General features: G+C 41.1%; 1 protein-coding gene across 2 annotated transcripts in view; it reads left to right on the top strand.

Moving 5' to 3' along the window:
- The first annotated feature begins 419 nt into the window (after positions 1–419).
- Positions 420–16,331, top strand: part of LOC137424934 (protein TASOR) — a 241,837-nt gene continuing 225,925 nt past the window's right edge. The window contains exons 1-2 of one of the 2 annotated variants that reach the window (XM_068112841.2): positions 420–835; positions 1,589–1,737. In XM_068112841.2, the coding sequence (XP_067968942.2) occupies positions 643–835; positions 1,589–1,737 (342 nt within the window). In that variant the 5' untranslated portion in view covers positions 420–642. Of the gene's footprint in view, positions 836–1,588; positions 1,738–16,331 lie in introns of those variants that run through there. The other variant, XM_068112842.2, reaches the window with a different exon arrangement.

Genomic DNA, 16,331 nt, shown 5'->3' on the forward strand with positions numbered 1-16,331 from the left:
GTGTGTGTGTGTGTGTCAGCTCTATTTATGAGTCTTATTCCAAGTATAAAAACAAATAAACAAAAAAAAGAAAACATAAAAAGAAGAAGAAGAAGAAGCACTCTTTCCCATTCTTCAGACGCAGCGAGCCTGCCAAACTTCTGCATAGTGCATGTCTCCCAAATACCTCCATCAACAACAAACAACAATACCTCCATCAGGCTGTATAAGCACGTGCACTTAATTACGAAATTACGAAAAACCTCTATTAGTGTGTAAGGGAATGATATAATTAATGCTCATAACCAATTATTTCACCCTTTTAATCCGTCACATTATATATTATCTTTGGGGTCTCAGTGAAGACACCCTCAAATCCCTCGTGATTGGTCAGTGTATCCGCTCTGCAATAACGGCGATTCCTATTGGCTGGGAAATCTGAGTGCATTAATTAAATATAAAAAATATATTGTGTCTGCGGTTCGGCAGCTGTTTGTTTTTTTAGACCTGGCGATTCGAAGAAGATACTTACATTTGTAAAAATAAATAAATTTAACTCTCTAAACTTTCCGTTTAACTAGTTTATTCTGGTTAAGCAGAGGCCTCACCACGTCGATGGTGAGCGGTGTCGACGCTTGTCCCGTCGGGGTTTCTTAGCAGGCCATGGCTGCCATTGCTAAGGCCTTGGACGATCTGAAGCGTCGGGAGAGGGACAGTAAGCAGGAGTATGCTTCTAATCCCTTAATTATCGATGCTTCGGACGCTGGGCTGAGCCATGCGGACCAGCGAGATGGATTGTCTGCGCTCCCAACGCTGAGATCCTTCCAAATACCCAAAAAAACCAAGGAGCGTCAAGGTGTGTCGTCTGGCTGCATCATTTATTTAAATTCGGTGATTGCTCGTATTGGCGGGGTCGCTCAGCTATTGGCTGGTCCTGTGTTCGATTGTTTGTGGAATCGGATCGAAATCGAACTACCTTGATCTGGTACAATGTCATCATTGGGGGGGGGGGGGGGGGGGGGTGGTACGTGTGGTACGTGTGTGCTGCATTTCGGAGCATTCCGCCAGCCTTTTTGTTGTGTGGGTGGGAGAGTGCTGCATGTTGGAGCACCCCGTGTGTGTGTGTGTGTGTGTGTGTGTCTGTCTGTCTCCCCCCCCGTGTGTCCTGGTGGGTATTAATTGTCCTGGTGGGTATTATTATTAATTGTCGGAGCTGTGTTGTGGTCACCACCTTCCCTCGGTCACACAATCCATGACTGCCGCCCAAGACCATTTGCCACCTATAAACATACATACATGTTCGGTATTGAGCCTGCAAGTTTTAAATCAAAAGTGCGAGTAACTATTTCACCATTTCAAACTCTGTAAGCTGAACAAGAATGGAGAATGGCTCATTCATATGTTGGCACCTCCGATGGAAAGACCTTGAGCTTTTATCCTCCTCTCTGTGTTTAAAGTTCTATTGTTGGGTGTGATTGAGTAGCTCGGACCTATTTCCCATCACCATCCAGCTGCTTGCTGATGATGATTACCTCGAACATATTTGAGATGCGATTCAGTTATCTTGATGATCTGCATTGTGTGGTTAACCATTTACCTCTACCAACAGGACTGTTCCAACCGGTGCCCACGTGCTCACGGGAGTACAAGCATGAAATATTGCCAATCCTGCAGCAATGCTATCTGTACCCCAATTCCAAGCATTGCTTTAAATACACCAGCGCAGAACTGGTGCACAATGCAAAGCTCCAAGAGGAGGTGAAACATTTATTGTATTACTTCATTTACCATTCCGTGCTCTTGCAATGTGTGGAAACCTTATTGTGCTAATATTGAAACCATGTTCACTCCAAACACTCTTTCATCGTGTCCTTGTTTAAAAAGTAATGAACGCTGGCGTGTAAGACATGTTGCTTCGCTGATGAGTTTGATCAAACGACAGCGTGTTGTACTTCACAAACGTATTGCATGTGCATCTGTGAATCGCAACGAGGATGTAAACATGAAGTACAACACACAAAATTGATCTTTTATATATAACACATAGTTATTGTTGTTTTCTGTGCTCTTTTCATGTACCTTTATATCTATTGCTTTGAGAAGTATTACTATACGTGCATATAATTTTGTGTGCTCTTTCAGTGTCCGTCACGCGTTATTCTGAAGGGTTCCTGCTGTCGTATAATAATTAGCCCCGAGTGGGCTGACGGTCATCTCTTGAGGTTGTAGTTCAGACCTCTACTGATTTTGTGGAACCACCCGGGGAGCTCCCCTGATCCGAAATCGAAAAATCCAAGGGGACCATCGCCAGAGGGGACCGAGCGATCCTGGGGTCCATCGCCATAGAAGGGCTGTATCGGCCTTAAGAGTAATTGGTTGGCAAATGAGGGACGAGTAGGGATCAAAAGTTTTAGGAGGTAACCCCACCCGTGGGATCCCCCATGATCCGAAATCGAAAAATCGAAGCCTGAGCGAGTGTGCGGGATACTGTCTTGTATTCATGCGTCGTGTTTCAGGACAGTCAGCCCCATGATAGGGGAGGAGTAGCAAAAATAAGAAAAAGTTAACGGACAACTGGACACTTACGTGCGGACATCACGACCCATTTTACAAGTTCATCTCTTCGAGATCGAGATCGAGATGAGATGACCTAAAAGTGGTATTGTTGGAACCACAACGTTAAGCTCCAAGTTCTGCTAAAAGGTACCTGCGATTAAACGTGCATGACATTTTACAACTTTTAAGTTATTGTTCCAAGTAAACTGGTTGTTAGCTTTCCAAGTGCTGCCATTTTTATTGTTCTACAAAGGAACCTTTTGGAATGAAGCGTGATGGATGGACAGACGCCGATCCTCTTGGTAATAGATGAATGTCATGTCCCCGACACTGACGCTCCCTTCCTATCTAATAGAAATATAATACTAGTTCTTTGTCTAACACCAATCACAAACAAATGTAATGAGTTTACCTTTTTTCTTGAAACTCGATATGAAAGTAAATAATATTTTGCATCCGTCCGAGTGTATTTTATTTTACGAAATGATACTTTATTGTTGAAAGCCTGTTCAAGATTTATGAAGATGTGAAAGTTAACAAAGAAAACTTTGTATCGATTGTATGTGGTATTTACCGTGCTGTTCAGCCTACTGTATTTGGCTAATTTTCCCATTTTTCTTTCCTCCATTCATAGATGAGTCCATTTGGAGTATGAAATGAAGCAAAATCAGCTACTGTAGTTTACAAAGCTGTCAGAACAATGCAGGCGTTAATTCTTCCCTGACACTCGGTTACATCGCAAGTGATGGTACTTCCAGGGCTACGAGTATTAACGAGCTGTTTTTGTGCATATCATTTGAATTTGACTTCCTCTCTAGTCGTAGTCAACGTGTGGCCCTGAATGGGTTTCTCTCATCTACTCTTCCTGTTCAGGCTGGAGTTCCCCAAGGTAGTGTTCTGGGCCCTGTGCTTTTTCTGGTCTTCATCTGGGCTCTATCTCTTTGCTGATGACTCCACTCTCTGCCGCTCCATTCCTCATCCCTCAGATCGGCAGTCTGCAGCCTCCTCACTCTCTGCACACCTGGACAAAATCACAGACTGGGCAAACAAGTGGAACATGTCTTTCAATCCTGACAAATCTCACACTCTTACCATGTCTCTCCAAAAAGACCGACTGGACGACCCTCCCATCCACTTTCTGAATAATCCTCTCCAAGAAGTTCTGTCACTCAAGCTTTTGGGTCTCACTATCTGCCATGATCTTTCCTGGGAAAACCACATTTCAAATCTGGCCTCCAAAGCCAGTCGCTGACTGGGCATCCTCCGTCGTGTGAAGTCCTTCCTTGGCACACCTGAGATCCTCACCACATACAAGGCTTTCATCCGCAGCTCAATGGAATATTGCTCTCCCCTCTGGGCTGGTGCTCCTGCCTCACACCAAGCTCGTCTTCACGCTGTTGAAACCAAAGCGGTCAGAATCATTGGAATCTCCCACGATGAAGCTACCTCCGAGGGCCTTTCACTTACTCACCGCAGGCAGGTTGGTGGTCTTTCTGTCTTCTACCGACTCCAATCCGGCCTTGCTCCTCCAGCTCTCTCTGGGCTCTGTCCCCCAAATATTCCTACAGGTCGCACAAGATCTGCCTGCAACCCTCTTATGGTTAAACTGCCAAAATCAAGACTCTCTGCTCACCTTCACTCCTTCATTCCTCTTTACTCCCGCCTCTGGAACAAACTCCCTCACTCTCTTCAATCCCACTCCTCCCTCCAGGTCTTTAAAACAGCTGCTCACCACCATCTCTTATCTTCCCCCATCCAAAACCTTGATCTTTTTTACCCCCGCTAATTTCACCCCAAATCCACTTTTTTGAAATACCAACTTCTTTCCTGGAAGTCCTTGTTGTCCTTGTGTTTATACTTCTCCCACCCCACACCCCCCTTCCCACGCCGCCTCCCCCCCAAGCCCTCTCCCTCCCACACATTGCCGATGTCCCTGCTCTCAAATGTTGTGTTTATGTGCTTCCCCTTCTCTCCCCATCTTGTTTACTGCTCCCTCTTTTTATATATTTTGTTTGTCTGTTTGATTTGTTTGTGTGATAAATGTTAGCTCTTTCACGAGTCTCGATTCTGTATACAAAAAAACAAAAAAGAAAAAAAAAATTGCTTTGTGGGACGACGTTTCGGATAAATTAGGAATGTAAATAGTTTTTCAACATGTTTGTTTAATATCGATTTATTGAGGTAAAGTATTTAAAACGAGCTACAGAATCATTACCAGCAAGCTGGCTCTAGCACATCACATTTTTATGCAGTTCATTTGCTGCTCCTTCGTAAATTTGAACACCTGACACGTTGTAATACAAGCACTCAAAGTTTGTCCACCCAGCTTTGCAGCTGCGATTTGCCATCTTGGTTTTCTCAACACAAGATTGATCTTCGTACAAATGCAGTACTGTGCAGTATTAGTATTTTCCCATTGCTCTGATCGCACAATCCCATGGCACCTCAGTCCGTCCGAGACACGAAGGCCTGATCTCCCTCCCTATAAACCATCCACTCCACACCGCACTTCCCCCATCCCAATAAGCAATCTCTGCACTACATTTTGGTGAGTACTGCTGTAACTGTTCATTTAATTGTCCATTTGTGTATTTCATTTGTTCTTTGCTGATTTGTTCAATATTTGTCTCTAAAATATATAGTTATGTGAGGTTAAAGTTATGTCGGAGTGACCTAAAATGTGCTTTGGGAACGCAACCGCCGATGATAACACTACGTCTATGGGAATATCTTGTCTGCTTAGGGTGCCTTCACATACACGGATTATTCTTACGAGTCCTTACGGATCGCCAACTCATAGTCAATCGCAAGCATCCGTAAATAACGGAAGATGATTTTTGACATGTCAAAAGTTGTTGCGAGTTGTGACGAGTTATCTACGGATACCAGCGAGTTATTTACGGATGCTTGTGATTGACTACGAGTTGGCGATCCGTAAGGACTCGTAAGAATAATCCGTGTATGTGAAGGTTGCATTAACGTTGTACTTTCTCGGAACACATCGTTGACGTTAAGTGGAAACTTGCTGTAGTGTGTTTTAAATTAACAGTTGTACAATTTATTGCAGACAATATTACACTTTGCAAAAAAAATTCATGTTTTTGAGCCTCTTGAAAGTGTTTTTAAACGTTATATTTCATAGACAGCACATTAGCAGTGAACAAATAAATGAGGCAAAACTTGGCAGGAGAAGCTATGAATGGTCGCAGAGATTACAAATGTGCATGGGTTGCAACTTAGCACTCTTTGGAAGAAGAAAGAGCCCTGAAGAGATTTAACTGATAGTTTGGTGACACCTATTAGCCCTACGCTGAACCCATATCCTCATGGTACAAAAAGACTGATGGTCATATTACGCACAGATCAGGAGAGAAAAAAAACAATGAAATTTAATCAGGCGACCAGGACATGATGACCAATCTTTTCATGCGAAGATGCTCTGTTGTGTTTAACATTCATTAGCTAGTGTTAGTGAGCAGGCCTGGGATGTATTGAATGTAAGAAAAGGATCTTGTTATTGGGAAATGTTACAGGGGCTGGCAGAGGTAAATTAACAAGAAGAGATTAGGATTCAGTTTCGACTTGAAAAGAGAGACGTCAAGGGAGTTGGAATTTTCACCTGGTTGAGCTTGTGACAGATTGAAAACTAACACTGCAGATGGAGGTTGTTGTTGTTTCATATGTAGTCTGCGGCTGCTGGTTGCATCATTTCTTTGGAAGTACGACTGTGCCGCTGATGCAGTGCCCCTGTTGCCAGGGCTGGTACCCATTTTGCTGACCTTGAAAGGATGACAGGCTGAGTCAACCCACCTGGTGTTTCAACAGCATGACAGGGACTCACCCTCAAGACCCGAATATCTTAAGCCAACACCGGGCTTTCGCAGATGGAGGTGTAACCCAGTGAAAGATGCCAAAATTGAGGAGATTATGAATTGATATTAAGCTTGTACACATATTACATGTACAGTAAATAGACCCCATGGCAAATCACTTTGAAATATAAGGACACCAAGATGTGCAATAGACAAATGAAAATGGTATATGGATTTTGAACTTGGGGTTCCAGTTTCCTGAAGAATGGACACCAAGCAGACCAACTCATGATGACATGGTGTCCATAGGCATAGAGGCTTTTTACAGCATAGCCCGTAGGGCAAAGCTGTGCAGAATGGTGTTTGTCTTTACGTATGTGTGTCCCTCACAAATGTCCACCAATCAGAGCTGAGAATCTGGTTACATGACAGGGATAATGTGATGTGATTTCATCTGTGATGTCATTACGGTGTACGGCAGCTGACTCCACACGCCGCCATTTTGATTTATATTCCATTCAGGCTGAAAATATCGTCTAACCTGTCATATATCACAATCGCCATGCTCTACCTGTATGTACGTTTTTCATTCAGTGGAACCACCTTTAGAGGCCATTTTTCCCCGCAGAGCGGGGGTTGGCCTTTTTTGGGCACCGTGGTCCCCTTTTTGAAGCAATGTTTTACGGCCGGATGCCCTTCCTGATGCCAACCCTGTTTAGTCACCTCTTGCGACACACAGGGAATTACCAGTGAACTGGTCCTCAATTTGCCGACCTCGGAAGCATGACAGGCTGAGTCAACCCCCCCGGCGTTAATTCAGCGATCGACCGGGATTCAAACCCAGGATCCTAGGATCCCAAGCCGGCACCCTAACCGCTAAGACAATACCAGGCTTTTTTTTCATTCAGTGTGAAACACAAACAAACTGATTGTTAAAATGACCATGGAATATCGAAAGCATGGGCGTAACGGGTCTTCCAACGATACAGTACTTATAGGCCTTAGGCTTCATGCCTTCATGCCTCGCCTTCCGGCCGCTTCGGACAAATTAGCCCAGTTTTCTTAATACAATAGTATCGTTTTCATAATAATAATAACGTTAATAATAATATAGTAAATATAATCGTAACACTGCAATCCCTTTGTTGTGACTACAAAGTTAATTGATTGAAGCGGTGTATGGTTGGTTCATTGTCGATTCTAAATATCGAATAAACCAGTGTCTCAATGCAATCTATTCACTTCCATGGTAATAGACAGCTTAGAGACTTACAGTACTTCAATTTTTTTTCTTTTTAAGTTGCGTTATTTGCTAACTGGTATCCACACCCAGGTCATATTATCCTCTTCCACTAAAGTATCAAACACGCCCAGCAACGCCGTTGGTAGACTTTCAGTCTTGTTTACATGGTGAGCAGCTGTGTCAAAAAGAACTTCGTGTTTTTTATTTTATTTATTTATTTGTTTTGAGCCACCATATTGCTTTGGAGGCTGTTTTGGATATGAGGATCAAACCTGGTCGGGAACATCAAAATTATCGGTGTCCAAAATGAGGCCTGTATGAGCAATCTCCTGAGAGTGTTTGCAAATATCAACTAAATATCCACTAAATGCATAATTTTGGTACAAGCAAGCTTATGGCATAATGTTGTTTTCCCTTGATTTTAACTCTGACAATTTATTTTATGAACATATAATTGCCATTTACTTAGAGTTATAATTATAACACACTGACGAGTTTGCATGTGGGCACTGGCATATCATGGGCAATGTACATATATCAACATTTCTTCTCGAATACATTGCTTGGCAATTCAAATCGATTCAGAATATTTTTATGCTTATTCTTTCCCAAATATATATTCGTATATATCAGGTACATATTTTATCCATTCAAAGTGAAATTCAATGCTTTACCTAGAACCTTTGCTGTATGCACGATTATCAAACATGAAAAATAGTGCACTACCTTGTGGACAATCTGGGGTCAATAATTCAAACGCAATCATATTTATTGTGATGATAACCAAATGACATCAAGTAAGTCACCCACTTGCACCAATTGGCCATCCTCAGTGGTATCATCACTGTCTTCATCTTCATCCTCATCACCATCATCATAACTGTAAGCTACCTTCATGTTTTTGTTTTGGCATGGGGCTTCACCATGACACTTGCAAAACATTGTACATGATAATTTAGCTGCTTGGCCAGCCACACCTTGCTGTGAACATGCGTGACCTGTGGAACATCCACATGGAATCATCTCAATAATTTAAGTTGGTGCTGGTGAAACATCGACAGGCAGTGTAACTGGTGTAAGTGACTTGGTCTCCTATTCATGAGCGCAACCAAAATGTACTGGATTCAATGGAAGGTCTTGATCTGATGATGAATGCAAAGTACATACCTGAAGATGTGCTGAATGAATATTTTGTTCAAAGGCTTCATTCGTAGGTGGCAAGGTCTTCAATTCAGGAGGTGACTTCACTTTATGTTTAGCCATCTTTGTTGACCATATGTAGTATCGGAACCCTGATATGTTATGATAATTAGGTGCTCAATAACAAAAGAAGCAATAAAATACGTTTCTTCATCCAAGACATCATCCACAATGGCATCAGGTTTGCCAATATATTCTAGTTTCTTTCCAGCTTTGTTATGGCAGTACCCTTGCCATTTCCAAACACAAGGGGTACTGTATCACAACCTGCACTTAGTAGTGAAGCAACATTGGTGTGCTCCTTTAATGTTGCTTTGATGTCAATGGTAGTTCTTCCAGAGCTTGTGTCCATCATTGCTATGTTACAAGTCGGTTGCAAATTGGAGTAGAAATGGGCCAACAGGATGAATGCCTCAGTATCATCACAGATGACTTGCATGGAATTTGCACCTCCCAGTGCCAAATGAACCATTTGCTGAATGATGATGACATCTGCCTCCTCATGGGATGTTCTTGGGTCATTGTGATCTGACAAATCTCCCATCTGGATCTGTACAGGGATGTCATCGTGCCCTGTCACAAGAAGTTTGTTATGATTACTTGTGAACTGCTCCCCTCTCTCCAGATTTTGACAGATAATCTCTACCAACTGCATCTTCTTTTCTGTAATCATAGCACAACTTTTTGTGGAGGCAGTGGAGTGTGAATGTTCAATCTGTGTTTTCTAGTTGCTTCCTTTCCAGCTTGAGCAGACCGTGTTCCACTCTTGATACCGAATACATAGTATCTGTCAAAGATCAAATACACATCACACACCTCCAGTGTTTTATCTACTTTGACATGATTCATTTTGGTAGACATGGTCACCACCTTCTTGTGCAAAGTCTTGGGAAACCTTGAGGCCAACTATCTTCATGTTTCCATTTGGTCTTTCCAAATACCTACCGACTTATCAGCATTCACCGACTCTGGACCTATTCTTCCAGTCACAATACTGATGATGCCATTTGGATGTGCTATAACTAAATGATCCAGAGGGTTGATGGAATATTCCAACTTCAAATGAATCTTGTTCCTGTCTTCAGCATCTGATTTTGTATGGGATTTCATCTCTTATGTACAATCACTTCTGGTTGGGATTGGCCATCCTTCATTGCAGCGACGTCTTTGACAAGTTGATTGCAGATGTGGCGGCTTTGAGCCCATCTTTTTAGTGCCTTGAGCTTTTTGATGTCATAATATGTGAGGGAATTAAATAAATAACAAACATGCATACAAAATTGATGTGGATATTTCAGACAGATAAATCCAGTAACACCTCACAGGCCAAACCCAGGAATTGAAGAAAAGTGTTTGTGTACAAGGTGAAGGAAATAATTTTGTTTAAAAGCCTTTCCTAATAAATATTATTGCTAAATAATTAGTTATTTATATATATATATAAATTTGTTGATAAATAAACAACATTTTATCGTCTTCAAAAGCTCTAACAGTACTATGGATACACTATGATGGTAACCAATCACGTTGGCCGTCTTCATTCACTCAGGGCGTTCTTCATTGTCTCTGGTCTTTCTGAGATGGTGCTGCCCATGTTGCAGTGTGTTTGTCACATTGTGCAGAGTGAATGTGGGCAAATTACAAGGTTTCGTGAATGTTTCTTCAAGTAAATAAAATGTGAGTGCATGAATATCTGGATACAGTTGGATGGGTTAGAAAAATACATTGCTATACAATTATTTGACTGCACAGTGCGAGACACTGTTGGTTATCATCAGCAGGTTACTGTTGTGGTGGAAAAACTCGAACCTCACTCAAGTTAGACCAGTCACAAGGTTGGTTGAATCATTCATTTAACATTTATTTAACAGTTGCAAATGGAGATGATACACAGTACTCAAACCATGAACCACTCTAAAATTCACGTATTCAATCAAACAGTTTCTTACATAGGTAAAATAAAATGGGAAGTAACTTTTATCAGGCTGAATCATGCCGAGCTGACATTTAACACCACAGACTTCAGCAGTTTTTAAGGGTGCGGCTTCTGTTCACCGGAGAAGACACCAGATGTTCTGGTCAACTGGGAATTAGCTTCTGCTTTTCCCTTTGTGCATTGCAACTAGGTTTTAACTTTGAGCTTCAACATAAGTTCAACATTGCTCTCTTAGTCTACCCAAGATGCTTTGAAAATCACATGTTTATAGGGCTCTATAATACCTGATATGGTCATAAATTCTCTTTTCATTAAGAAACATGATTTAACAATCTAAATTATACATTTTCTGCTTCCACATTACCAGTGGTTCACTAACAGGAAAAGGATAAAACAGGGCCTGAGACGGAAAGCTAAAGGGTGTTTATGACCTGAAAATATAGAAACAGATATTTCTACCACTGAGCTTTCATCCAAGAAGTGTAGAATTATCCTGAGATCTCAGGTACCATCTTGTGCTGTATCTTCAAGCCACTCGCATGTACTTCCTGACAAATACATGAAATGCTATCAAACTAAAACTGTTGCTGACAAATCGACATGTAAAAGAAAAGTAGAACGCCTTGTGACATTTGAAACTTATGCCAGTAAACTGTTACAAGCAGTAGAACTGAAAGGTGATGATAGGATATTATTTTAGTTTGGTCAGCTTGACAATGTGTACATTGAAGTGTGCTACTACACTTCCTGTTATAAGCAATATCCAAGGTATGTCTGGAGCAAAACAAGCCATTGTAGGTCACCCACTTTCAAAAGAATTTGACATATTTTGTCAGTGTTGTTGAGAAGAATGATTTCCAGTGGCGAGCTTCTGAAAATGAACTCGCTTACAAAACTGTTTATTAGCATTGTACAGGATAATGAAGGCATAGCCATCACTGGTTATCAAAATCATTAGATAAAGTCAAGACTGATAAACAGATATCGAAAACTAAAATTTGTTCAACCTGAATCAGCATGTGAATTGGTATTTTATCAATTGAAGAAAAGAAATATTTGACAAGCTTGCTCTTTCAACAAGCAAGACATTCTCAGATATTGACAAAAAAGCAATCAAAAGCTTCTCAACTGACGCAGTTGATGAAAGACAACCAAAACTTTTTGGCCCACTTACTGATGATTGCCCAGGAAAAACAACTTGATTTGAAGGACGTCTTATAGTATCCTCGTCACTCTTTGCCACACTCTTTCGCTAACTTGGATGGAACAATGGCAAAGACTAACAAAGCAGTTTTGTTGCATAAAGTGGAGAAAATGGTACCCAAAGACATTCTTACCAAAAACATTGCTTTCAGCCCAGAAACCATTGTTATTGTTGATGCCAAGGCCATGATTCAGCAACAGCATAACTTTCCTGAGACATTTTGTCAATTTGCAGTTTCCATTTTGCAACAGTTGGTGACCTTGGCAAAGAAGTACAAAGCAAAGAGGCTCGACTTTGTGGCAGATAGATACAATAGTATATCCATAAGAGTATGAGCGACAGAAAAGGGCAACACAAAGAGAAACAAAACTTCGCGTTCAGGGACCAGACCAGAAGATGCCAAAACAAATGAAGTTCTTTGCTTGTGGCAGTAACTATGAAGGGTTACTCAATGTATTGGTGGATGAATGGAAAGAAATCTCACCCCATATTCGATCCAATGTCCAGGTCTATGCTACTTAAGGTGACATTTGTTACAGATTGCATTAATCAGTTGAGGGAAGTCTCCTTGTTGAAGATGTACCAGATCTACATTCTGATCAAGAAGAAGCTGACACCAGAATGCTCCTTCATGCATTTGATGCATCAAAGTCAACATCCCCAAACAACATTTATCATCTGCACCGTCATATTGTGGTGTCATTCCTACCTTGTTTGGTTTATTTTATTTTAGATTTAATCCCTCTGTTTTTGCATATTTAAAAAAAAAAAAAATTTTTTTTTTTGAGGAGGAATATAAAAGAGTTGATATAGAACGCAAAATACACACATGCAGATCAGTGAGATAGTATGCAGACGTCAGCAGAATCGTTTTTTGGGGGCTAGAAGATGGCCGTGCCCGGCTTCACAATCGCCCAACCAGGAAACTTAGAGCCTTCCTCCCATCTCCCAAAAGGGAGATGACTTAATGCTTGTCGTTCTTCCAACGAGTCAGAATAAGCATATGCAATCAGATAGGACTTATTTAACCTTAAATGTATCGCAGAAACTACAGCGAAATGAAGTGTAATGCACGAGTGAAGATGAACACCGATGAATGCCTGATGCGAGGTGTACAGAGCATGTGAGTAGAAGAAACACACAGGTAGTGACAATGCAGAAAGTTGAAATAAGTGGAAGAAGGAAAGTGAAAGACAGAAATGGAGGCACACCTTCAAGAAAGTACAGAGTAGAAAAGATAACAATTATGAGTGAAAAAAGAGAGAGCTTGGGAATATTGATTGATTATGCGCTCTTAGTGGGGCGGCTTAGCCCAAATATTCAAAAGAATTGTGCATTTTGTGAAACAAGCACCAAATTTGGCACAAATGTACATTAATATGTTGCGAACATTTTCAGATATTGGGCCACTTGAAATTCCGTAATTTTTTTTTTCAAATTTCGTAATTTCAAATTTTTCGGGTGACACCGTCACAATTTCGGTCTTCGAGGCCGGCCGATAGGCAAAGTGTGACCGGAAGGGACGAGGTTCTCCTGACCACGTGGCCCTCGATCTGGGAAGCGAGAGGCGTTCCATTAGTGGACGCGCCCCTCACGCCCGACTTTTGGGCGGCCCCGGCAGGCCGTTTGTTTTGACGTTCCGTGACAGGCCCCGCACCCCCACCTCCGGGCCGACCGGAAGCTTGTGCTGAGTACATCATACCTGAACAACTCAGTGAGGCAGAACACAGCAGTGCACACCAGGGTGACCCCTTCAGTGCATAAACCAATTAACCTGTCCACTGCAGGGCATATAGAAATGAAGTTATTTTCTGCATATAATAATAATATAAGTTCAGTTCTATATAACAATTTCTGTTATCACCACTACCACTACAACTACCACTACTACAAGCTTTGTCTGGAATTTTGTGGACTAACAGACAAACAGACATACAGACAAGCTGGGATCAAAACATTACCTCCTTCCACCATTGAGTGTAGAGGTAAACATCATGGAAATTATATCATGCCCTAGATTTAATTCATGCTTACCCGTGTATTTGCTTCACTGGTTCACAAGGTCTTTTGCATACATGTAATTCAGACTCTCGTCTTCATTGCTGACCACACAATGTTCGCAACATATTAATGTACATTTGTGCCAAATTTGGTGCTTGTATCACAAAATGCACAATTCTTTTGAATATTTGGGCTAAGCCGCCCCACTATATCGGCCGGCCTCGAAGACCGAAATTGTGACGGTGTCACCCGAAAAATTTGAAATTACGAAATTTGAAAAAATTTGAAAAAAAAAATTACGGAATTTCAAGTGGCCCAATATCTGAAAATGTTCGCAACATATTAATGTACATTTGTGCCAAATTTGGTGCTTGTATCACAAAATGCACAACAGGTTTGCTATGCTGCTACACTAACTGCCTGAAGTCAGGTCCTTGGTTGCTTGGCAAGGGTGATACTGGGTGGTTTGCCATTGCCTTCCCAGCAGATAGTCAGGGTAGGAATTTGTAATTTGTGCAGGATGTCATGATAACTCTGTTCTTGGCGAAGGACACCATGGGATCTATAACATCTACCAAGTAATGATGGTAGATGGGACACCCGGCTTAATGTCCATTCACCTGCCTGTGAAACACACACTGAAGAATCACCCTGCCTGTGAAACACTGAGATGACAGTTTATAGCTGAGTCAGATTTGAATCCCGGTTAAACAGCTAAGAGACAGTGTGTGTACCTCTAGTCCATGCCTTGAGAAGATATGGAAAGGGAAGTTTTTTTTCTTTGCAATGGATAGAACAGGAAAGAAGAAATTTAGAAAAAACAAAGAAGGAATAAAAGTGGGCTACATTAATATGAAGATGAGCCATAAGTGAATGGGATTTTTCTTTCCAACTTTTAATTTATTTTAACACTAGAAAGAGCAATCGGAGATTGCAGACCCTCGCCAAGATGTGTTTTCAGTGGTTTTTAAGGCTTTTGTGTTAAAACAAATATGGCGGCCTAACCATGTGACCGATGACATCTCTTTTTTTTCTCCACCAATTTATCCCCAGATGATGCTCAAATTTCATCCTGATTGGATGAAGTTTTGTACTTGTCGAATTATGATGTCATAATGGAGGCACCTATGACATCATCATTCACATATTTTATTCCCCATGGAGAGTTCTTTACAATGAGCCATGTCTCAATTTTTTCTATTCAGCGCTTTCGGAGATAGAGGTGCAAAGTTTTTCGGTTTTTCGGTTTTGCCAAGATGGCGCCTGTACCACGTGACCCATGATGTCATAATTATCATTTACAAATTCTACAGGTGGAGTTGCACCTATGGTGAAAATTTCCTGTCAATCGGACCAACGGTTGCAGAGAAAATCATATTTATTCTGTGCGAACAAACACAGACAGACAAATGAAAAATCACTCATGGAGCGACACTTGGTAAAACGGAACAAAGTCGAATGGCACTCAGGAGAGCATCCTTTTGTCCTAAAAAATAATTGGTGGTTGAATTAATTGACCTGATATGCAAGTCATCTTCAAATTTTAAGTTAATCGGATGAAAATTGACAATTTTAGAAATTTGGCCTATGTTGACCTTTTTGCCAATGTTGACCTCAAAAATAGTTGGTGGTTGGTTTCAGTTAGGTGATATGCAAATCCTATTCAGATTTCAAGTCAATCGGATGAAAATGGAGGATTTTAGAAATCTGAAAAAAGTGGTTGACCTTTGGCCTATGTTGACCTTTTTGCCTATGTTGATCTCAAAAATAGTTGGTGGTTGAATTCAGTTAGCTGATATGAAAATCCCATTCAAATTTCAAGTCAATCGGTTGAAAATTGAGGATTTTAGAAACTTGAAATGGTTGTTGACCTTTGGCTATGTTGACCTTTTGGCATTTGCTGATCTCAAAAATAGTTGGTGGTTGAATTCAGTTGGCTGATATGAAAATCCTATTCAGATTTCAAGTCGATCGGATGAAAATGGCGGATTTTAGAAATCTGAAAATAAGTGTTTGACCTTTGGCTATGTTGACCTTTTGAACTATGCTTATCTGAAAAATAGTTGGTGGTTGAATTCAGTTAGGCGATATGAAAATCCTATTCAAATATCAAGTCAATCAGATCAAAATTGAGGATTTTAGAAATTCGAAAAAAAATTGTTGACCTTTGGACTATGTTGACCTTTAGACCTCAAAAATATATAGGATTTTGTCAGACCACGAACTCTACCATTTGATGAAGTTTCGTGAAGATCCTTTTAAAAATGTGACCTGTACGCATGTATAAGTGAACACACACACCCACACCACACCACACCACACCACACCACAACACAACACACACACACACACACACACACACACACACACTTTTTGTGCCAAGTAACAAACTGACTCAAA

Source organism: Myxine glutinosa, chromosome 4, assembly GCF_964187855.1.
Source record: "Myxine glutinosa chromosome 4, kmMyxGlut1.1, whole genome shotgun sequence".
NCBI classification, from domain to species: domain Eukaryota; kingdom Metazoa; phylum Chordata; class Myxini; order Myxiniformes; family Myxinidae; genus Myxine; species Myxine glutinosa.